The following is a 23833-nucleotide window of genomic DNA, read 5'->3' on the forward strand; positions in this document are numbered from 1 at the left end:
CGACAGGGGGCGCAAATAGAATAATGTTGTAGCTATTGTATCACGTTGCCATAAAGAAGGAGTGTAATGCCAGGCAGGGGAGCAGCCCGCTGTCGCCAGTCCGCAAATTATTTCTCTCGTCAAACTTATAATGCAGCTGCCATTTAGGCTACGAACTTGTGGTGTAATTGACAAAATACGACATTTTCAACATAAACTCAGGCGTGAGAGGTGACAGCTATGATAAAAAAGTAAAAACTGATGTCGTAAATCTGTCGAAACGATAAAAATTATTAATTTTGAGAGACACGATTGAAAAAAGCTGTCGAAACGATAAAAATTATTAATTTTGAGAGACACGATTGAAAATGTAACCGTACATGGCGGATACGTTCACATATATCTAGTCGGTTACAGTAAACGTTTTCGTTGCACTTTTACAAGCGTACGGACACAGGTAAAGTTATCTACCTGGGCAAAAAACATCGCGATTTACACCTACATTTTTTATTTAACCAGCGTGAATAACATTATGAATGTTAAAATAAGCCGCAATGATATTACACTGCCGGGGTGATTGCATTCCGTCTCATTCGCTTAGCCATGTTAAGTATAGGGCGCAATTGGGTTCTAATTGCGCCATCCCCTGGCGCAATTTACAGCAGTTGTTGGCAAATGCGCCCTTTTGCATGTTTCTGAAAACGCAGCTGTCAGAAGCAAACGAAACATTCTTAATTGATCGGGAGGCTCTTAAATCGTAGCCAATGAGTTCCTCTTTGAAATGGTTACCAGTACATGCTTATATCTCCAGCGGTTTTCTTACAATTAGCGTTTTTCCTTAAGGTGGCGCAATTCACCCAAGAATTCACCCTCCTTCCCCTACCCAACCCCTACCTACACACTACAGCATATCTGTAAGAATCTTGGCAACAGCAACCGTCTGTTATAAATCTTTGGTACATCTGTACCCACGATGCTTATTTTGTACCCAGGCGCCTCCCCGAAGCTCTCATTTTACTGACATCTATCGGCCGTGTGCACAACTATAGATTCGCGAACCCGACGTTCAAATGGGAGCGTCTGGCTTCATAACATTTTCCAAGATTCTTACAGTCTACAGATAACATTTTCAACAGTATTGAGGCTGAGAAATCAAATTTATTTGGCTGTTTTTTTTTTAGCAAGGGCAGAGATCATTGCTTTTCTTCATTTTCCTGCCGGTCCTGCCAGTGTCAGGTCAGTCTTCACTTCAGCTTGCCGCCCATTCATATTATTTATTGTTGGTATTATAAGTTATCTAGTTATAAGTTACATAGGCTTATACATAAGGTATTAATATTTTGCATTATACGTTATAAGTAATCAAGCATGCTCTGTAAATAATAGACCGTATAGTGTTTTAGTTTTACACTTTTGATTACAAAGTTTGTCTGCAAAATAAGCTTCGTTTTTATACATAAATTGCGCAGAAAAGACATTGCTGTTATTATTCGATTTATAGAGTTCAGTGTATTCGATAGTGCATTTATGCATTTTATCAACATTTTACATGCATACATGCCTCAGCTCTCCTGGGCTTAGCTCTTTCTGATTATTCAGATTATTTCAAATATCGAGGCAGGGTATGGTCTTCCGGTATCTCTGGATCATTTAAATTAATGAAAGAGGCAAATTGGTGATGGAAGTAACCCAAGGTGAACCAGTGAAGACTCTGATTGTTCTAGGATCAGGTAATGAAGCAGAAAATGAGCATGAATTAGGATTGAGTGCTATTACTTTTGCCTTAGTTTGTATCCTCCGGAGCATGGTTTCAGTTTGTGTGTTTTATGTTTATCATTTTCAAATGCTGGTTGTCCCTCTAACATATGGCCATTTTTCCAAACCAAAGATACTCCCATTGGTAGTGTACTGTCTAGTGTGTTTGTGATGTGTATTGTGATGTCAAAATTTTGGTTTTCCAAATGCTTAGGACTGTTACAGGTGAAAGTCACCTTTTCCATCCTGGGATCAAAATGGAGTAAAAAGTATGTACACATTGATTTCCTCCTTTTGCACCCTTCAAAAAAAAAAAAAAACAATAAATTCTCAAAACAAAAGTATGAAGAGTAAGAACACATCCTTCTGAGGTTGAAAAATGAGACTACACATTGATATTTAAGATATTTTTCACACAAAACATTCATAATTTTCACCAAACCCCTACATTGAGTCAAGTAAGGTTGTTGTTTGTGACAACATGGCTTGTTTTTATATTCAAAGTGAGCAAATGAGGAATTAACCAACCATACAATATTATCACAAAAAGTGTAATATACCAAGCTAGAAAATTGGGTAGTCGTAAAGCAGGCATCACACTTTGCAACCACGGAGAGGCACTATAGCATACCCAGAGATGCTTTCTAATCAAACCAGACCAGACCTGACCTAACCTTTACAACCTACAATCTAAAACCTATAACCTACAATCTAAAACCTACCACCTAAAACCTGCAACCTAACCTACAGCACCTCTCCTTGGTTGCAAAAAACAAGTGCGATGCCTGCTTTACTACTACCAAAAATTGTTCATACTTTCATTTACTCCTAAGCAAAACAGGTGACCCAAGAGCAGGAATACCAAAACCTTATGTAGCAGACTACCTTACACAATGTAACATAACCTAACCTTACCTTACTCAATGGGTTGTTGGGTCTGTCCTGAAAATATTTTAGGTAAGCAATATTGTATTGGTGTGTGGTGCCACTTTTCAAGCTAAGAAGATGTATTATTCTCCAGTTTTTAGAGGATGCAAGCAAAAGGTAGTTATAGCCCTGGAATATGTTGTCTTGAAACATTTTAGCTATTTTCACTTGTGTGGTGCTAATACTAATACCTTGTGTGACATTGCCCAAGCTCCTTGTGTGTAAGGATTTGATGGCTGAAGTAAGCTATCTGCTTACAATGACAGTCGTCGTGCATGCTCAGACTCATTTCACTGCCATGGTAGCTAGTGCCTCTAACTCGCAGGCAGTTCTGGACTCTGCCATGTGCTCTGAGGCCCGTCGGAGCCGCTGGGAGTGCCTGCCATGGATGCGGTGCGCCGTGCTCCACCAGCAGAGCTGGCCCAGCTCTGCGAGGCGGCGGCGCTGCGCCATCTGGGCGCCCTGTCAGCCGGTATGGACGGCGCGCGCGACTGGCTGGGCGCCCGCCTGCCAGCCAGCCTCCGCCAGCGGCTGCTGGACGGAGCTCTCTCTGACACCGGTCTGACGGAGGCCGCGCTCACCCGGCTGGCCGGCCTGCTGGCGGCGCCCGGTCTGCAGCGGTTCCTGCTGGCCGAGCCGCTGCTGACGCCCTGTCTGCGCGAGCGGTGCTACTCGCTGCTGGCGCCGTCGGCCGACACGCTGCGCCAGCTGCGGCTGCCGCTGGGCGGTGCCGGCGCGCCCGTGCGCGGCGAGCTCGAGGCGCTGGCCGGCCTGCTGCGCCGGATGGCGGCGCTCCGCTCGCTGGAGCTGCCCGGCGCCGCCACGGACGCCCTGCTGGAGGCAGTCGGCGCCGGCTGTCCGCTGCTGCGGCGGCTGGACGTGGCCGGCTCCGCGGGCGTCACCAGCCGCGGCCTGCTGCGACTGCTAGTGCCCGAGCACCACCGGCACCAGCTGATGCGCCGCTGCCTGTCCAGCGAGCAGCTGCTGCCGGCAGAGCTGCGCCGCCTGCCGCCGGCCGCGTGCGCCGGCTCGCTGCGCCAGGTGCGGTTGCGCGGCGCGCGGGTGACCGGCTGCGGCCTGGCCGTGCTGCTGGTGCTCTGTCCCGCCCTGGAGAGCGCCGATCACGAGCTGACGCCGCGCACCGTGTGCGCCCTGCGCGCGCTGGAGCCCGGCCTGCGGCTGGCGCTGACCGAGCTCAGCTGCGGCGCCGAGGACGCGGCGGCCGCCGGCCGGCTGCCGGCCCTGCTGGCCGCCTGTCCGCGGCTGGAGGCGCTCTCCTGTGGTGGCCTGCGGAGCGCTGCGCCGCTGCTGGGGCTGGCGCAGGCCCCGCTCCGCCGGCTGGTGCTTTGGAAGGCGTCTCTGTCGCGGCGGCAGCTGCAGCAGCTGCTGACCGAGCTGCGGCAGCTGACGGCGCTCACCGTGTCGTTCTGCGAGCCGGTGCCGGTGTCGCTGACGGAGCTGCTGGCCGGCTGTCCGCGTCTGGAGCAGCTGGAGCTGACAGAGTGCCGGCTGGTCGGTGACAGCGCTGCCGGAGAGGACGGCGCCGGGGACGGCCCGGCGGCGCCGGCCAGACCTCCGCTCTCACTGCAGAGTCTGCGCCTGCAGACGGCCGGCTGGCGGGCGGCCCGCTCGGCGCTGACGGCAGCGCAGCTGCTGCCGGTGCTGGAGCGGTCGCCGCACCTCAGCAGCCTGCAGCTAGGCGTGCTGGAGCCTCTCTCTGAGGGCGAACTGGAGAGGCTGGTGCCGCCCGGCTGCCAACAGCTGACGCTGGCCGGCGGCGCAGTGACGTCAGACTCGCTCTGGACGCTGATCGGCGGCCGGCCGCGGCTGCGGGAGCTGACCATTGTGACACACGACTGGACACAGTATAACGAGGTGGACGACGTGCGGGAGAGGGCCAGGGCCGAGAATCTGGCGCTAAAGGTGCGCGTGCTGTGCAGACAGGGTGCCGCGCGGAGGAGCGAGGAGCCTCAGGCGGCGCCGCTGCGAAACTGAAGGGCTGTGCATTTTCCGTGTACTGGGTCATGGGGCTTGGATGCTTCATGCTAGAAAAGACTGTGGAGAGACATAGTGAATGAAATGTTCGGGTCAGCAAAGATCGACAGGATAGGTTCTTCAAAAAGTATCATACAGTGATCTCACACTCGGGCAAAGTGCAGAGATGTGCGAGCCTCCGTCCGGGACATACCGATTGGAGGGCATGCAGCCATTCCGCGGAGCCTCACATAGAAGTCAGAGACACCCGTCAGTAGCTTTAGTTGCGACCTCGAGACGGCGTCCACGCGCGGCCAGGTGAGTCCCGTTGAACGTTTATCAGTGTGGACATCTGAAAGCTGCATGTCGCTGCCTTGCTGATTGCTAAATTTGTCAAAGGGCGTGTTATAACGCTGAGAGAAGTTTATGCGTTTCATTTGTTGCTTGGAATTCTGCTTGATTTTCCTGACTTTCGGCCACCCATTTAATTGGTTTTAAAGATAACCGACCAGTTTCTTTCATTTCAGTATGAACGTCAATGATGTGTTATTTCCGTTTGTGTCTGGACCGTCCGTGCCCTGCCGCTCTGTCTCTGACGCCGGCCGCCGCTGCCGGCAGGTGGTGGCGATGCCGCCGCGCCGCCAGCCGCCGGCCCTGTACCGACTCTGCCTGTCCGAGGCCGTGCTGTGGCTGTGGTCGGCCGCCGACGCCGTCTGGCAGGCGGCGCTGCTGCCGTCGGCCGGCGCCGCCGCCGCCGCCGACGATGAGCTGCAGCTGGTGCTGCGCTCGGCGGCGCTGCGCCGGCTGCGCGCCGCCCTGCTGGCCCGTCTGCCCGGGCCGGGCCTGCAGGCGCTGCTGGACGAGACGCTGCGCGACGGCCTGCTGCCGGCGCGGGTGCGCGCCACGGCGCTGGCCGCGCTGCTGGCGCCCGGCGTCAGTCGGCTGGTGACGGGCTCCCTGCCGGAGCGGCAGCACGCCGCCCTGATGGCCGCGCTGGCCGACGGCGGCGGCTCGCTGGCGCTGCTGGACCTGCGCGGCGCCTGGCTGGCCCAGCCCGAGCTAGAGCGGCTCGGGGAGCTGCTGCCGCAGCTGCCGGCGCTGGAGCAGCTGGTGGTGCCGCACGTGGCGTCAGACCGGCTGCTGCAGCAGCTGGCCGGCAGCTGTCCGCGGCTGCAGCTGCTCGACGTGTCCATGTCGCGGGAGGTGACGGGGGCGGGCGCCGCGGCGCTGGTGGCCGGCGGCGCGCACCGCCGGCTGACGGTGGTGCGGCTCGGCTGCCCGGGCCGGCGCGGTGACGACCCGTCGGCCGGCGTCGCCCTGCTGTCCGCCCTGCCGCGGCTCGTCTGTCTCGGAGAGAACGAGCACGGCGCCGAGTGTGTGCTGGCGGCGCGGCGGCGCGGCGCGATCGCCACCTGTCGGCTCACCTACCTGCACGCCTGCGTCACGGACCGGGCGCAGATGGCCGAGCTGACCGCCGCCTGCCCCCACCTGCGCGGCCTCTACCTGGACTCGCCGCACGAGGACGCCGTGCCGCTGCTCCGCCGGCTGGCCGCGCTGCAGAAGCTCAAACTGCGCCGGGCGCCGGCGGCGGCCGTGACGGCGCAGCTCGGCGGACGGCTGGTGTGGTTGGAGCTGCTGCAGCCGCGCGGCCCGCTGGACCTGACGGAGCTGGCGCAGCTCACGCCGCGGCTGCAGAAGCTGGAGCTGGTGCAGGCGGAGCTGGCGGCGCCGGAGGAGCCCCCGCTGCCGCCGGGACCGGCCGCCGGGCTGTCGGCCGGCCCGGCGGCCTGGCCGCACCTGCTGGAGGCGCGCCTGCTGATGACGGCCGCGCCGGCCGCCGCCTGGGAGCTGCTGCTGGCCGCCGAGCGGCTGCAGCGGCTCACCGTGGACGGCGCCGAGCAGCTGACGGACGCGCAGCTGGTGCGGCAGCTGGCGGCCGGCCGGTGCCGCCAGCTGCAGCAGCTGTGGCTCGGCTGGGCGCCGCAGCTGCACGTGCGCGGCGTTCGGGCGCTGCTGGACTCGTGCCCGCAGCTGAGCAGCCTCGGAAACGTGGAGGGCATCGCCGTGGAGCCGGAGGTGTGGGAGCAGCTGCAGATCGAGGCGCTGATGGAGAACCTGGACGTGACGTTCACCACCGGCTAACGTCACACTGACTTCAGTGATGCTGATGACGCGCCAGGGCGGTCACCTAGATGCTGCCTCCGTCTTTGATTCCAGTGATACTCGACGACCTCTGGGTGATAATTATGCAGTGAAGGGTGGACGGTTGATCAAGCTTCGTCTCGCTCGCTTTGAATGGCTCTAGGATCTGATGCCGAATGCGGAGAGGACTGCACTGACAATGAGTCGTCCTTAGGCGGTCGGGGACGAATATTGCCGGATTGACGAGAGGGAATCTCGGGACTACAGGCGCTCAATCGGCTGGAAGGAACTCCATGTGCCTTTTACTGATATTTTACCCGTCTCAAGAACTGCCTGTTTTATCTGTTTTAGACTCGTCCAGCTTGCTTGTTTCGTATTCGTGTTTGACATCTTTTTATTCAAACAAAGTGAACGTTTTACTAGCAATCCTCACCTCTACCCGACTCCCACATTCACCCTGCCCTCTCGCCACTCCCCACTCCCACTCCCTCCCTCCCTCTCACGGCTCCGGTCGCGGTGCCTCTCTCCGCAGGCGGTCACACGTCCGAGATGCTGTCGCTGGCCGCGGCCCTGGACCGGCGCCGGTTCTGTCCCCGGGTGTACGTGGCTGCCGCTGGCGACTCACTGAGCGGGGAGCGCGCCCTGCGGACGGAGGAGGAGGACGCCGCGCGCCTGGAGACGATCCCCCGCAGCCGGTGCGTCGGCCAGTCGTGGGTGTCCAGTGTGTGGACCACGGCCGTGGCGATGCTGGCCGCGCTTCGCCTGGTGTTCACCGTACGACCGCGCCTGGTGAGTGGGAGGGGGGGGGGGGGCACGGAGAGGGTGAGTGCATTCTGCTCTCAGGGTGAGGGAGGGATAGCAGGGCAGGATGATACGGCGATGGATTGGTGATTTCCGGGTTCACTGATACTGGGAGGTCTATCTGGGAGATATCGGAATAAATTGAACTGTGGTAAGGTCTTGAAAAATAGCCCGTGATTTACTTATTGAGGAAGAAGGATTGGGTAAAGCTCTGATTGATCCTGCTGTTGTCGTTGCCGACTGGACCGCTGCGTGGAAAGGCGATAGTGTAGAATTTCATAACCGCACGTATTGTCAGCCAACGGGGGCACCGGGAGCCGTTTTCTCACCTGTTTAGAGATTTCCGCAGAAATATGCGGCAGCTCGCTGTGAAATTGATATCTCTGCAATCTATTTACTAACGTATGTAGATTGTGGATCGATGACGCACGTTTACCCGCCTGTTGACCCAGGTGCTGGCGAACGGACCCGGTACCTGCGTCCCCGTCTGCCTGTCCGCGCTGCTCATGAAGGTAAGTGGGTACTCTGAAACCACTGCTCGTGTTTTAGAGTTCACATGCACATCGGCTTGGCGCCACAGGGCATGGTTGAGTCAGTCTTTTGTTCATTGTAAGACAAATACTATCGTGAATTGACCGGTTTTTGGTAGATGATCGCTACGGAATTACCCATGTTTTTTTTCTACTCGGTTCTCTAGTGCATGCGCTTTAGTTTTAGTTTCCATGGCCTAAACAAATCGGTTTCAAGTCATACCTGGGCTTTTATCTTTTTTTTTCTCGATCATGGATGTAGCGTCAAGCGTGTTCATTGAGTACAGCTCCCCAGTGACTACCCGTCCCGTTGGCTCTGTTTCAGTGGCTGCTCTGGAGGCCGGTGCACGTGACCTTTGTGGAGAGCGTGTGTCGCGTGCGCTCCCTTTCGCTCAGCGGCCAGATTCTGTACCGGCTAGCTGACGACGTGATTGTGCAGTGGCCGGAGCTGCTACAACGCTACCCGCGCGCCCTCTATATGGGCCGGCTGGTGTGACCTCGCCACCTGCGCGACATCTATATCTGATGATTCGGGAACTGCCTCGTGCGGCAATCCTGGGACAGATCTGATTTATGCAAGCAGCAGTGTCCACTTGCTTCCCAACCTCGCTGTCTTTTGACTGCGCTGCATTCTAGATTATGCCAGAAATTAAGAAAGACCTGCCGATTGGTCAGGCTGCGCATGGAGTTCGCAGTGAGCACCAGACTGCTTTCGGCTGTTATTGAGATATGCTCGTCAGATAATTCACAACACACATTTTATGCACTTTTTTCATTGTCTTTGTGCTTTAGATCGCTGCAAGCTATTCACTGAAGCCACTGGCGGAGTGATGCCAGTTCCGTCTCCTTCATATCTCCGTCATCCTTCCCTGTTTGTGCACTCACGGGCGCCACTTTCGTGGTTTTGTCCCGTTTGTGCCTTGTGGCATGGGTGCAGGAGAGGCATTTTCTAGTCACAGTGTCTGAGAGCGTGGTGAGTGTGGGGGTACTGCCTTGATCAAGTGTACTTTTATTACGGTTTGTTGTTACCGTTTGTATTGTTGATTGTGCATTAGCCGTCTCGCCGAAGCATTATAAAAGTGCTGATTTTATGAATACATGTTTGACGACATGTTTCGGCCTGAATCGATAATTTTCCTTCACGATACTGCTGCTTTTCCGTCCACGGCCTATTGAACAGTCTATACTTGCCTCTCGAACTACCGGCGTCCCTCGGACTGGCACCACAGTACCAGCCGTTACCTCTCCCGCCGCCGCCGGAACGGCCCGACATTGGTTCGACGCTCGCCGCCCGGAGGTCTCCGCGGCTAATCCCGGCCGGCGGCAATGACCCGTCACTGACAAAGCCACCACCGCTGTACCGCTGCCGGTGGCCGTCCGGGCCCAGTCCTGCCTGAATGGAGGTACCGACCGCCCGCCCGACCACTGCCCGGTGCTCGGCGCTGCATCGACCTGACCCGCGTGCGTGGCGCCATTGATTTGTGATCGCGGCGACGTGCAGACAGCTCGGTGGCGACTGGCGGAGCGCGGTAAAATGCGGCGAGGGAAAAACCCGGGGTCTGAGTGGGTTTCACGTGGTCGGTGCCAAGAGAGCCTTCCATTGAGGCAGTTCCTCGGTGGTACGGTTACCTCTGGTTTCAGGCAGCGCAGCCGGAGATAAGTAGGAAGGAGTTATGATGGCGGGTTTATGGATTCCTGACACGTTAAATTAATGTCTGACATCTGTCCTGCGAACTAACATGTCCGGCAGTACGGTAATTAGTCCGGAAGCGCAGAGCAGACCACACTAATCGGATCAGCAACTGTCAGTGAGGTGCAGCCGCTATGCAAATGCACAGCGGGTTATTAGTTCCAAATGGAAATAGGGTCTGGGTTCATTCAAACGACGCGTCAAAATTCCCTACTCCGGAGGAATTATCTACTACTAGTAATTAGTACCCCATACGTCGTACGTAATTGCCCGTTATGCACTTCACTTACTGTTTGTATTGCATTACACTGAACAATGAACATGTCACGATATTCACGGGCATGGGACTTTAGTAGCTCTAAACAAATCGTTTTACTTCGTCATTGCATCGCCCTCCCATCTACCTACACTTCCTCGCATTTTTTGCGGACGGACCGGCCGAGAGCGCCTGTAAGGTAGGCTGTGCCGCACACTTCATATGCCGGTCCATAGATGGCGCTGGTGTCAAACGCCTGAATTGATACTGTGCCGCAAGACTCTCCGCACCATAGCGCCTGAATTTATGCTGTGCCGCACGACTCACCGCACGGCGAAGAAGGGAGGCTGGACGAAATAATAAACCACGATGCGGCTTATAGAGTCTGGGGCCGAATTAGCCGGTAGATAGGTACCGGTCTGTAGCACAAGCTAATGACGTCTTTCGTCTTATATCTTGCGCAATATACATTACATCTTACATCCATCAGGAGCACTGCGTCGCATTACCGAGACGACTATGCATTGCAGTCATTCCGATCGCCAGTATTGCGCGCCGTGTTGACGTGCCCTACATCCGCGCGGCGCAGTGCAGTCCTCGGACACTCGAGAGGGCCATCAGTGCCCCGCGGCGGCGTCGCCGGTGGTCCCGCGGGCAGCGCTGATGAGATTACCATCGGCCCTGTTAGCTCCGGTAATAACAGGTGTCGCTCTGGGGAGGCCGGCCAGAGCGACCAGCTGAGACCGGCGGAGGACCGGCCGGCCGGCCGACCGAGCGACCGACCGGCCGACAGAGCGAGCGACAGGCAGATCGACCGACAGAACGACAGAGCGACGGAGTGACAGGCAGACAGAGCGACAGAGTGACAGACAGACTGACAGACCACCAAACCGACAAACCGACAGACCGCCGGCCGACCGGCCGACTGACCGACGGAAAGACCGACCGTCTGACCGACGGAAAGACCGACCGTCTGACCGACGGAAAGACCGACAGACAGGCGGACCGACCAACCGCCCGAATACCCTGCAACCGCCCGACATCCGCTGTGGGCAGCGCTGTGTGGAATATGTAGAATGAGATAAGCAGTAGGTACATTGTAGCCGTTTTCACGACGGAATAGCGGGTACCTAATAGATGCCTGTTTGGTCCTTTGATACCTCAGGAATTTTAGTAGTTTCCTTTGATGCCTGAGGAATTTTAGGAGTTCTTTGTAGTAGGTTTTCTATCTTTCGAATAAGTGGCCCGTTACTTTGCTGTTTTTCTACTAAATATTACATTAATTTATTTTATCTAAGGGTTTAGGTACCACTCACGTAAACCTAAAGCGTAAGCACGTTTATGAAATCAGCATATCTATATAATGCTAGCACAATGATAAGGAAATATACCTACTAGCTGCCAGCTGCGGGTGACTGAGCTCTCCCAATTCCACGCTTGCTTGACTTTGGAACCGCAGCAGACGGCGGAAGTCAATGCCACTGCCAAGGCGGCGGCGGATTTGTTGCGCCCGGTCACCACCAGGGCGCGCGCAGCGTCGGGCCGGTGAAACAGAAGCCGGATATCTAGCTGCCAGGCTGATTTGATCCCTCACAGTCGAAAGGTGGGCTACTAGAACCGAAATTTGACTTGTTTGTAAATAAATAAGCGATTTGATGGCCAAAATCGCCTGGATTGCAACTTTTGAAAATATTTTGAAGGCAAAAGACTTTAGTTGTAATGATTCTAAAGCCTTAAAGAGTTGGTACTTTCCAGGTATCAAATAGGCTCCACCGCGAAAGTTCCGTCGCGAAAACGGCCTGTATGGTGTACTGATTTATTGGATAATGCTGATATATCGGAGCGGTATATAAAATAATTAGACTTTTTTTCGTGATTAATCCTCCGTGCAAAAACACGGCATCCTGAAAATGCAGTACCTATTAATAAGCGACAGACTGTTGAGTATATAGTTGTGTGTGAGCCGCCAAACGACTGATGGCGACTTTCCGTGACAGAACAGCAGCGATTCCACCACGACTATTCCTCGTACAGTTACGGGTAAATACATAAAGACATCGAGCTGCACGCCATGACACGACATGACATCATCCAGAAAGACAGAACATGACTTTATCGTGAAAGATAGGCATGATATTCGTTATGCGATTGCTGTGATTATGCGAGAGAAGGATTACCAAAACATTCAGACTTCCGTTGGTATTCATGCGCAGTGTACATACACATTTATGTGTAACATTAATGTGCATATCTTCCTAACTTATTGGCATTTTTATCATTTCATCGCCGCAGATCGGGTGTAAATTTTAACAAATTGAAAATTTCCTGAAAAGAAAAATTGAAAAGGTTCATCAGTGCCTACCGCCGCTCTAACGTCATTCATTAGCTTCAAAAATGTGTTTTATTTACTTAGTAAAATAACTTAGAAAAATGGATATACCTATGTTACTTAGGGAAACCATGTGAAACGTGACCATTTGTTCCGCCGTGACCGGACACCACTCTTCGATTTTTGAAGAACATAGATTGATTTGTGTGTTTTTTTTTTTTGTTTCTCTAGGCGACCTGACTCGCTTAAAATAACCCTCGCCGCGCCGGCACAGGGGGGGGGGGGTTGATGCAACCCCCCTAAGGTTTTTCGCGAATAACTCGCGTAAAAACGGCCGATCTCAACGAAACTTTCAGTACCCTCGCATTGATCAATTTTACATCTACCCTGAAAATTTCATGACCCTGACCCAAATGACCTTTGACCTGTGGCCTCTTTTCCGAGACCATGTTTGGCCGGAATCGCGATTCGGCGTATGTCGGCTCGCATTAGCCGCGCGTTTGCAAGCTTTTCGTGGTTTCAAACGTTCAAACATGTGATTTTATGTTGCTCCCATGCATTAGGGTGTGTGTCAAGGTCACCTGAAGATCAGGTCAGGTCATTGACCTTTGGTGACCTCGGTTCACTTTTTCGAGTTTTACATGTTTCTAGGCTAGTTTTTGGAGCTGGTTTCGAATTAGCAGCCATTTTAACATTTACGAAGTAGTTTTGGTGCCTTCGTAACATGTTACGAAGCTGTCAGAGGCGGTTGACACGTATTACGAATACCCGTCACGACCCCTACCGGTTGACCTGACCTGACCTGACCCGACCTGGTCTAAATGCTTAAAAACATAATCTCTGATAAAAACTAACACACACGATATTCGTGATCAGCACCCCGAAAAACCTCATAGCAGCCACACTTTACGACTTTCTAACGGGTCCCGATTTTCCCGATTTTCGGGTCATTGACCTGACCTGGAAGGTCACCCGATGACCTAGGACCTTAAAATTGGATATCATCGGCTTCCTCTCGTGACGGGCAACACGCTCGTTTTTTTTCCCCGAAGCTCTAGCTCCATCAGGGGCCAAACGCGAGGGGGGGTTGTACCCTTGTGCCGTCGAAGTACTCAAAATGGCCTGTGCCGGCGAAGGATAAAACTTGCATTTCCAGGAATATAGACAAATGGTCAGAAAACTGTTCTAGTGGCACAGCAGCTCGCACTTTATACGCAATAGGTGAAACGTTCCGTCAAAGTTCCACAATGGTCAGAAGAGCGCGTCGGTCTGGTTTTATAGAACTGAAAAGGCAGCAGGCACCATCTCACCCACCAATTGGGACGCATCAGTTGAATGAAGGCAGTAGGAGACTGGTCTGATTAGCTCTGAGCGTGGTCAATAAATACTGTCGACGAAGAGAGACTGCAGCTGCAAGCTAATATCTTCAGTTGTTCTTATCAATGTGGGTGGTCGGCGGACCGCAGCTTTGAAATTGTCACCCGTATGCATACCTACAGATTTAATATACCAGTTGGATGCCTGAGACATCTTTTCTATTGCGCATATATTGCTAAATCACAGAAAAAATGAAACATGATTCATAAATCATGATTCATAATTCATGATTCATGATTCAAAACATGATTCAAGTTATCTATAGCTAAATATATATAAAAAAGCAATGATGATGTTAAACGTATAAGCTGTAATGAGTGGCATCGCTATTCGCTAATATTTCCAATTTAACCAATGTATTTCAATGTGACGGAAGTGACTGAAAAAGAACCATCCATTAATCCGTGCCCTTTCTGGAGGTATTGCTTTCGGCCACCAATTATCCGGCTGGCCGGCGGCCTCATCCTGTCTGTCACGCGTTAAAGCCGACCCGGCACTGTCCGGCCGATCGGCGCTGCAGCGACGGCTCCGTTTGATTTATCGGCACACTAATGGCCTATTATGTCGGAAAATACCGGCCGGACGCAGCCATAGCAGCGCCGTTATTGATAGCTTGTGGGCTGCTGCGGTGGACCCGTGTACAGGTGAGGGGGTGATGCTATAGAGAGCTCTACAGTCTACAGCTATACAAAAAGGAGGCAAAAGGCGGTCAGCTAGTTAAACTGCAATATCATCCACGGTTCATACCTGCACATCCTCTCAGCTATTCGTGTATCTTCCTATTAATGAAATGCGAGATATGCCAAGGTAAGTACGAGTGAGTGAATGTTTGCATTAGAAGGTAGCGTGTCGTTGGCATATAAATGACTATAGTACATCCACATCTGCATTTAACTTCATCTGTTCCCTTGTTAGGGAGCGTGCCATAAAACCGAGAGCGCGCCCTCCGGTTTCTCTATATTGACGCTTGGATCCGTCATTACTCTCTGCCGCTGCCTGTGCCACGTCATCTGCCCGACTCTCCAATGGCGCGCTTTTTATTCGCCGGGCCGGCGCGTAAATCGTGGCGCCGCCCAATATCGTCACCATTACAAACACGCCGGTCGGCCGGTCCCCCGGCGGAGCGCTGCCGGCCCCTCGGCCGCCGCGCCCCGGAGATTGATCTGCCGGAGCGGGAGCCGGGTCCCCGGCCCCCTCTCGGCTCTGGCGGCTCCCGGTGGCTCCCGGCGGCTCCCGGTGGCTCCCGGCTGTTCCACGGGATTCGTCTCCAGACGCTCCGTGAGAATGACGTGACTCAGCGACAATCATCGCAGCTGATGCGCCGTCCGCAGTACCGCAGCTACTGCAGTTAACGGCAGCTGTGCCGTTACATACGGCACAGCTGCTGCACCGTCCGCAGCACCGCAGCACCGCAGCTGCACACGGAACAGCTGCTGCACCCATCGCAGCTACCGCAGCTTCGGCACAGCTGCATGTATCCATCGCAGCACTGCAACTATAGCACAGCTGCGTGACTGAGTTGCTTCATCTGCCACAGTCCCGCCACAGGCCCGCCACAGGCCGCCACAGACCCGCTACAGGCCCGCCACAGGCCGCCACAGGCCGCCACAGGCCCGCCACAGGCCCGCCACAGGCCCGCCACAGGCCCACAGTTTACACCCAACTGCCGCGCAACTGCTGCCCAACTATCACCCAGAGCCATCCAGCTGCCGCGACGGTCACAGCTGCCACAGTTCCCACGAATATTTCAGAAAAGTAGCGTGTCTCAAGCGTGCTGACGACTCAAAGTACGACTCAAAGTACAATGAGTCTCACCTGCATAGTTACCTCGGGGCATTGCGCGCCGGCCCCACCAGCAATTGAATTGCGGTGGTGCGGTGTGCTAAGCAGTGTATATTTATTAACCATTAAAGTAGCGCTAAGATGTTTCGTAGTCTGGGTATAAATGAAACGAATGTTCGTAGAAAACGTACACGCTCGTACATTATTTTGATTCCTGACGTAATCGCATTGCTTTCGTGCTGTTGTTATTCCCTTACCAAATTTGTGAAGTCTGGCTGCTCGGCGAGCTTTCTGCATGCAGCTTATAACTTTTTTCCTATCCGTTTGCTAGATGGGAATCGATGCATGCATTGGGGTCGTGTTTTACCATGAGAGATGCCACATCATCGTCACTACACGCCCTCGCCACACAAACTTAACGCATTTGATTTTCAGCTCGATGCATCTCAAACCGACCGCAGCCGTTGTAAATACTCACGAGAAAATGGCAGCACGTGGTGACCAAAAACTCATCGGGAGTACCTATGCCGTTACTGAACGTTTGTGACCTTTAGGGGTCTAAATTCTAAACCGAACAATGCCAGGTGAGAAAATGTGTTCTTTATTTACCCCGATTTTAAGTGTATCATGTAACCAGTCCAACCAGTTTCAGTAAACTCAAAACATATTTCGGGGTTTGTCTTGGACAAATATTTAAATGCATTCCTGTTGATGAGAGGTATTTTCACACTTCCAACACACATTCGGTGAAAACATGTTTGCTTGAGCCTTCATAAAGCGAATTTCATGCGTTGGCAAATTACACAAATGTTTGCCGGGCAGCTCTTTCAGCATTAGTTTGTGGCCATACTTTCCACACTCACAGCGCCGACCGAAAACATGTTTGCCGTGCCGTATCCGTGCCGTATCCGTGCCGTATCCGTGCCGTATCCGTGGCGGCGGGCCGGTGACGCCGGCGGGGGCCCAGGATAAGCCATCAAACTTCCAGCCGTATCCCCGGCAGCAAATAGCCGCGCCCTGTCACGCCGCGCCGCCGATCATCTATGAAATCCTATTATGATGAGCTGCGAAGCACCGCAGCCCCCAGGCGCGACTTTGGCGGAGGCAGCAGGAAGCTAGACTAACGACAAATCATGTTGTGTATCGGGGCTTCCTTTTTGGAAGCAGCTTGAGGCGAAATCACTTCGCAGACGCGGCGAAAGCGGATACAGCAGTAGCGCAGCTCAGGAGCTATCTGTCGACAAACGTGGCGCGCTGTGCCATAATTTTTGCCGTCTCCAGTGCCACAGCTGCCGCCCACAACTCCGTCACAGAAGCTCGCCGAAAACAAAGCTGAGGCTGCGGAAATGCCGATGGGACACACCCGTTGTCCGCTGCAAGTTGGATGCTCTGAAATGAGTTCGCAATCCGTCGGCGGAGAAGACGTAAAAATTTCGCCCGTCGCCTTTGCGGAGAACAGAAGAAATCCCCGGATAATTAAGCGGCTCTGTTCTCCTTCGCCGCGGGCTACCCTGGAAGACTTTGTGTTTACTTTGCAAACAAGAGTGAACACTAAATTGGCCCGCAGCTGCCTATCGCTATTTGCTGGGGCTTGTCAAACACACGCCTCGGTGAAACGATAGACGACGGAAAACGTCTTATAATTTATGAGCCGCGTTTCTGAAAAAGTTCAAAGATCGCTGGCTGGATCGTCGACCAAGAATAAGGAATAGTTTAGGTGCAGTTGTTATGATATATTCTCAATGGATAAGATGTGGTGCTTGCGAATATGTATTGGTATTTGATGTGAATACCTAATGATCATACGCATCGCTTGCGTTACGAGCGCCCTACTAATATCCACAGGAACCACCGAGGAGACCAATGGAGACTGAGACGATTGACCGGGAGACAAATGGAGACGGAGACGATCGCGGGCTAATGGAGTCACGGTGTGCCGGTCCGGGGGGGGGGGGCAGCCACCGCCGCCGGCCGGAAATGGCCTGCGGCGGGCGGCAATGAGACGGACCGGCCGGCCGCGCGGCCACCTTCTGCAGATGGCGCGTGTCGCCGCCGCCGGCCGGCGATGGACGGCCGGCTGAGGTCAGGGGTCACCGGGTGACGGCCGAGCGCCGCCGGCGCCGCGCCGATGACCGTCGTCACCGGCAGTGGCCACCAAATAGACTGCTCCGGCGGACCCCGCTATTTCCGGAAATGCTGCTCGCTGGCGGCTCGTTGGTCACTGAGATCGTGTTGATAGCGAGGGATGTTATCCCGATAAACCCTACTTCTACATATGTGGATTACGCTAATTTAGAGTTTAACAATGTGCACATCTATACCGTGCAGGATTGCATGTATGTAAGCGAAAAGGCGCTCCAGTTCGCAGATGCATTGAACTATAGCGTACATGGTAGTGAGCATACCAGAAATATATTATCGGCCCCTTTGGCCCATTAATGCTCAAATTACAGCCGGTCTTCCATTCTCATTTTACCGACTTTCACGGTTAGAATGTCTGTCAAAACCTATTAACTCTTTACAGAGTTCATTACTCATTCTGAGACTTAATCAAGTTTAGTTCCGAAAAGGTCAATTTTACTAGGGCTAGTGGGATCATTAAACGTCTAATGCAATGCGAAAGTACCCATCATGGAGGCTTAGCCACTAGGTATGCGCCGATATGAAAACTGAATAAAGAGCAAAAATACAGAATGATGATATTGAGCAAAAATACAGAGTACATGGGAGGGAGAGAGGGAAGGGATGGAGAGGGAAGGGATGGAGAGAGAGAGAGAGAGAGAGAGAGAGAGAGAGAGAGAGAGAGAGAGAGAGAGAGAGAGAGAGAGAGAGAGAGGGAGAGAGAGAGAGAGAGGGAGAGAGAGAGAAACTGAGAGCAACGTTCTTCTGGAAATACAGTTTCATCGCCCGAGTGCGTGACGACGCTAGTAAAATATATCGGCTCACCCACGAAACTGGCTCGTTTGGCGGCATTGTGCTAAATCATGCCGGATTCAGAGCTCGTTTGTTGCCTCTGTTGGTGGCCGCCAGTGCTGGCATTCACATTACAGTTTGGGTGCGGATATTTGAGATGGTGCTCGTATAAAGGGCTGCGGAGTGCTCAGAGGCTCTCTGAGCTGGTTCAGCGCGAGCGAGACCGTCGTAAACTGCGCCCAACTCGCAGAAACTCGAGGGTAAGGTAAATGAGAGGACTTAGCGCGCTGGTTCTGAAGAGAGCTGATTATTTCAAGGAGCTCAGATGTGGCATGCGAGGAGAAATGCAAAGCAGAATTACATATGTAGGTAAGTGAATAAGCCAGTATATGCAGTAGGGGAGAGTGGGGAAAGATGCCCAGGGTTTAGCTATGTCATATATTATTTGAAAATGACGATGGGAAAGCAAAAACTTGGAGTTTCAACGGAAGCCGACATCATTTTTCTCCAAAAATATCACACTTTCGTGCCTGTAATATGATAACTTTTTTTGCTACTAAGCATTTTCCTGAAGAAGTGAAAGGGGGCATCTTACCCCACAGGGTGGGAAAGACGCCCCCTGGCGTTGGGGAAGATGCCCCCTGCACTATAAGTGACATAAATGGGCACGTGAATCGCCTGAACGAATCAGTAGTCCCTTCGGGCCTGCAGAAGACACCAAACGTCATCATAAGGGCCCTCAAAAGTAGTCGTAAGGGGCTTCAGAGGTCATCGTTAGGGCCATCATAGTTCAGCGCGGCCAAAAAAGCCTCCGTGGTGGCGTGCGGAGACCACTGTGGGGCTCTTATAGGTCTTCATGATGCTTGAGGGCCCTCGAGCCCATCATGGGGACCTCAGATGCCAGCGCGGCCCGTGGAGCCAACGTGGGAGCCCTCAAAGGATGTCGTGAGGGGCCCTGGAGCCAATAATGGGGCCCACAGAGGCCGTCGTGAGGGCTCTCAGAGTCAGATGCCGCCCAAGAAGTCGCTGTGTGGGCCGAGAGACCGGCATGGGGAGCACCTGACCGTACTGGACTCTCAATAGTCCCAGATCGGCTTTTTTCTACATCACAAGTATGTAATAAATGATTTGACGGGTTCCTTGAAGGCCAGCCTACGGATTTAGGGGGGCGTCTTTCCCCATCAGGACAGGGGGCATCTTACCCCAAGGTACCGAAGTAACATTAAATCAGTACAATTTGTTAGCCATAAAACAACACCCTGAAACAAACTGCTTGGGACACAGTACAAGCATGCTAATGTATCACGACTATAGCAAGGGACGCAAAAATATTCTACCTTCTTTGATATTTACAATGTTTTGACACCTAAATATTTTTTGAAAGCAGCAAATAAAAAACATGCAATCATCAGCCAGCCGTTGCCCAACTGAGCTTCGCAAATTTTTGTGCAGTTAACAAGGCAGGCTTCCGCTTTACGCTAAGAACATTAATTTCCAGGTTCGATTCTTTGTTTCGCCGCTAGAGGGGGTGGGGCGTCTTTCCCACCCTGGGCATCTTACCCCACTCTCCCCTACATCCCAAATTTCTCTTGAGAATGCAGGCCCACCGAGTGCACATAGTTTTGGCATACCTACTCATGCATCCATTAATCACTTATTAGGGGAGTGGGGACTATGAAATATTCACCTGTCCTGAAGGCACAGATTTATGGTTTAACCCTAGAACGCCTAGGGGGGGGGGGGGGGTTGTATCAACCCCCCCCTGAGGTTTTTTCGAAGTGCACGCTAAACGGCTTGTCGTAGCGGGCTGAAATTTTCAATGCCCTCTGGGGCAACATTTGCGCATCTTTTGCCGAAAAAAAATTGATCGGGTCATGTCAGGTCACGGAGTTATGACGTCATAAGAGGTACAGCCTCCGGCCGGATTTTCACAAACTGAGTGCCAACGCCCGAGGTTTCCTGCCGGTGGTACGGACATCGGTTGATGGATCGTGATGAAACTTCCCATGCATGTTGGGGCAAGTTTTGGCTATCATATGGTATAAGAAATTTGACCGGGTCAGGTCAGGTCACGGAGCTATGACGTCACAAGAGGAACAGCGTCCGGTACTATTTTTGAAAAGCGCCCGAACCACTATTTTGCTAATTCTTGTCACCTCAATGGGAATATGCAGCAATATTAGCTTCTGTAGGGAGCAAATGGACCTCCCAAATCCAAAAATACAATCAGATTTCAAAAATTTAAATTTTGATTTTTCGAATTTCTGCCGCCGACTGTGACCTTGCCGACTTCCGGCGCTCCCAACGCGCCATTTTTAGAGCTAGGGAAACGAAATACATACCAAACGATAGAGAATTGATCAAGGAACACGATAGTGAAGGTTTCAAGTCGATATCTCCCACCGTTTTGCCGCAATCGCCGCCGAAAGTTGAAAAAAGTCTATTTTTCCGAAAATTTGACCTTTGACCGGTCAAAAGTAGGTCAAATGTTGACCTAGGACCAAAAAATATACCACCAATCGCGAGATCTCGTTGAGAGCAATCCGTTGGTTTTTTCCGCTAAGCTCTACGACCTTCCGTTTCGAAACGCCAGGGGGGGGGGGTCGTAACAACCCCCCCCCCCCTGGTCGTTCGTGTTATGAGAAATGGCCTGGTCGTGCGAGGGTTAATCCATTTCCTCAATATCTATTCTTCAGCGTTTTGTTACACGTCTCTCCTCAATCCAGAGAGACGATCGAAGACCAGTCTATTGGAGTGCGCGGTACATTAGGGCTTATTGCCGATGAATGGGAGACATTATCATATGAAAAGAGAGCGCTGTCTAGATAGATGCGGCAGTATTTGAGCGATTCGGCTCTCCCCTTGCTGGGCATACAAGAGACGCCCCTGATAATCTGCATTAGCGTGGCTGTTAAACAGAGACCCATTAGGAGTAAAAGAATCCGTGGCTCCGTGACGGCTGCTTCCCTTTACGGTACAATAACTCATTCATGTTCACGCAAAGGGAGCACACGAACCCGAACAGGTCGAGCACCGCCGGCTTCTCTGACCGAGCGCTGCGATGACACGCGTGGTGACATATCCTATTTTCTCTCTCTCTCTCTCTCTCTCTCTCTCTCTCTCTCTCTCTCTCTCTCTCTCTCTCTCTCTCTCTCTCTCTCTCTCTCTCTCTCTCTCTCTCCCTCTCTCTCTCTCTCTCTCTCTCTCTCTCTCTCTCTCTCTCTCTCTCTCTCTCTCCAGCCGATGAACTGTAAAAAAAGAACGCTCCATCCCGAGTGCCACCGGCGACCAACTGTGAAATCCAGATTAAAGTTCATCTGCTGCTCTGACTCACCGTCGAGAGGAGTAATAACAGGCCCGTTCGGCCGCGTCAGCCCGCCGCAGCCACCGCCGCCGCCGCCCGGACCAGAAAATCACACTGCGCCGCCTGTATCGGCCGTCACCGCCCCAACAGATTAACCCGCGCCCTGCTGGGGGGGGGGGGGGGGGTTTGAACACCCCCGTTGTGGTTTTTTCGGGTACACCTTATCATACATCAATTCTACACATGTTGTCAAAATTTCAGACCAAGGTTATTCAAGGTCAGGTCACCAGGTCACTTGAAGTGACCTCACCTCATAAAAAGTTTCAATGTCTGTCATAGCTACACCGAGTGACCGATCGCTTTGAAACTTTCAGCGATTGCTAAGAGCAATAGCATGTACAAAATGCATATCTCAGAATTTTGATATCGATGACCTAAGGTCAGGTCAATTTTGCGACCTCCCCATTAATTAGTCAATGGGAGAAAATTGAAATGCGCCTCTTTTGGACGAAAGACATTATAAACACTCCCAAACACTGAATTACAAGTGGTTTAGACACACTGAACATGAAAATGGTGTCCGTGACCCCTCTTTATGCCCTAAGGTCATCTTAGGTCACGAATGGTATCTAACAGTTTTTCGCAAATAACTTTTGATAGAGGCATGCTAGAGCGATGAAAACGCCTTAGATGTGTTCAGCTCGACGATACGGATCGACTGATATGCAACATGACCCTTTCCGGTCAGGTCATGACCTTGACCTGAGGTCAAATTTTCAAGTTGACCTTTCAAGGTCAAGTTATTGTTCATTCGATGCGTCTTGACGAGAGGAACACGATGCCGGTAAAAGTAAGCTCGTACAAGGGTTGGGTCAAAAGTTATTGCAGAAAAACTGTTTCCGAAAAAATAGGCTATTTTTGCAGTTTTTGCCCCCTGCAGGCAAAACCGTTGACGTTAGGTCAAATCTGAGAAATTTATTCAGAAAGGGCGTTAATAGCGCTATCGAATGCGTTTTTCCGCGGCGCTGTAGCTCTATTGGTTCCCGAGTTATGCGTTGGCTTCTTGGAAATTGTCGACATTCGACCTGGAAATCGGCGAAATTTTGCCTTCAATGACCTCTGGTGACCTGACCTTTGACCTTACCAAAAAATTGACCGAAGTGATTTCCTCATTATTTTTGACGCTCTGTCGAACGCCGCCTTCCGCGTATCGCTACGTGGCCCAGGAGCCGAGTTAGAAGGGGGGTGTTCAAACCCCCCCCCAGCAGGGCGTGGAAATCCAGGACCCCCAGCCGGGCGCGGGTTAAAGGGACCCTCCCACCTTAACATTAGTTTTGAGTTGAGATAGCCAAGTTTGCGGCCAGGCTCAGAAACCACCATTTATGCTGGTCTCAACCCCCGCAGCTTTATGGTGTTCAAGAAATTTCTTCCCTTTACTTGCAGGGTGGGACCAGCGTGGTCCCTATCTCTTAACCATTACGGGAATCTGATGACGTCATCAGGCTTTCGAACGTCCGTTAAATGTTTGACTAAAACGTTTTGTAGCACGCGGTGGTATATGCTACTTTGCGCGCAACAAATGCCGCACTTTCAAATAAAGTCGCTAGGAATAGCGGAGATCCCAGAAAGTAAACAAAAGTATAAGTCTAATATCTTGAAAACCGGTGAATATTTTTCGGTGAAATTTGGTAGATATTCGTTTTTGCTCTTTCTGAACCGAGCGACATCACTTTCATGCCAATTCATTAACTTTTTTGAAGGTGGGAGGGTCCCTTTAACAAACGGCCGCCAAACAGCGGGCCTGGCGGCTGCATTTTTCATACGTGACGCCGTAATGTGCGGCCGCGACTGGCCGCTGGAAGTGGCGGTGATCGCGCCAGTCGCCGGCCACCCAGGTGTTTGTCGCCGCGCTCACCGAGCGGCCAACTCAGTGTTGTGGTCAGCGCGGCGCCAAAGTGGGTCGGGGCGGGCCGGGACGCTGCAGCCCTCCTCCGACCCCGGCGCGCCCGCCCGGCCAGCACGTGCGTGCAGCACGAGCCTTTCCGGGCCGTATAACTTTATTCAAGTGAAACGG

The 23833-nt window shown here is 52.6% G+C and overlaps 2 protein-coding genes across 2 annotated transcripts; both read left to right on the forward strand.

Annotated features, from left to right (window-relative positions):
* The first annotated feature begins 1048 nt into the window (after nucleotides 1-1048).
* Nucleotides 1049-9219, forward strand: LOC122363613 (UDP-N-acetylglucosamine transferase subunit ALG14 homolog). Its single transcript, XM_043333095.1, has 4 exons — nucleotides 1049-1215; nucleotides 7310-7566; nucleotides 8031-8090; nucleotides 8434-9219. Exons 2-4 carry the CDS (start codon nucleotides 7327-7329, stop codon nucleotides 8602-8604), a joined length of 471 nt encoding a protein of 156 aa, XP_043189030.1. The 5' UTR covers nucleotides 1049-1215; nucleotides 7310-7326; the 3' UTR covers nucleotides 8605-9219.
* Nucleotides 4816-7026, forward strand: LOC122363612. Its single transcript, XM_043333094.1, has 2 exons — nucleotides 4816-4953; nucleotides 5254-7026. The coding sequence occupies exon 2, from the start codon at nucleotides 5263-5265 to the stop codon at nucleotides 6775-6777; it is 1515 nt and encodes a 504-aa protein (XP_043189029.1). The 5' UTR covers nucleotides 4816-4953; nucleotides 5254-5262; the 3' UTR covers nucleotides 6778-7026.
* Nucleotides 9220-23833: the final 14614 nt, after the last annotated feature.

Source organism: Amphibalanus amphitrite, unplaced genomic scaffold (genome assembly GCF_019059575.1).
Source record: "Amphibalanus amphitrite isolate SeventyFive unplaced genomic scaffold, NRLGWU_Aamphi_draft 000630F_arrow, whole genome shotgun sequence".
Lineage (NCBI taxonomy): Eukaryota > Metazoa > Arthropoda > Thecostraca > Balanomorpha > Balanidae > Amphibalanus > Amphibalanus amphitrite.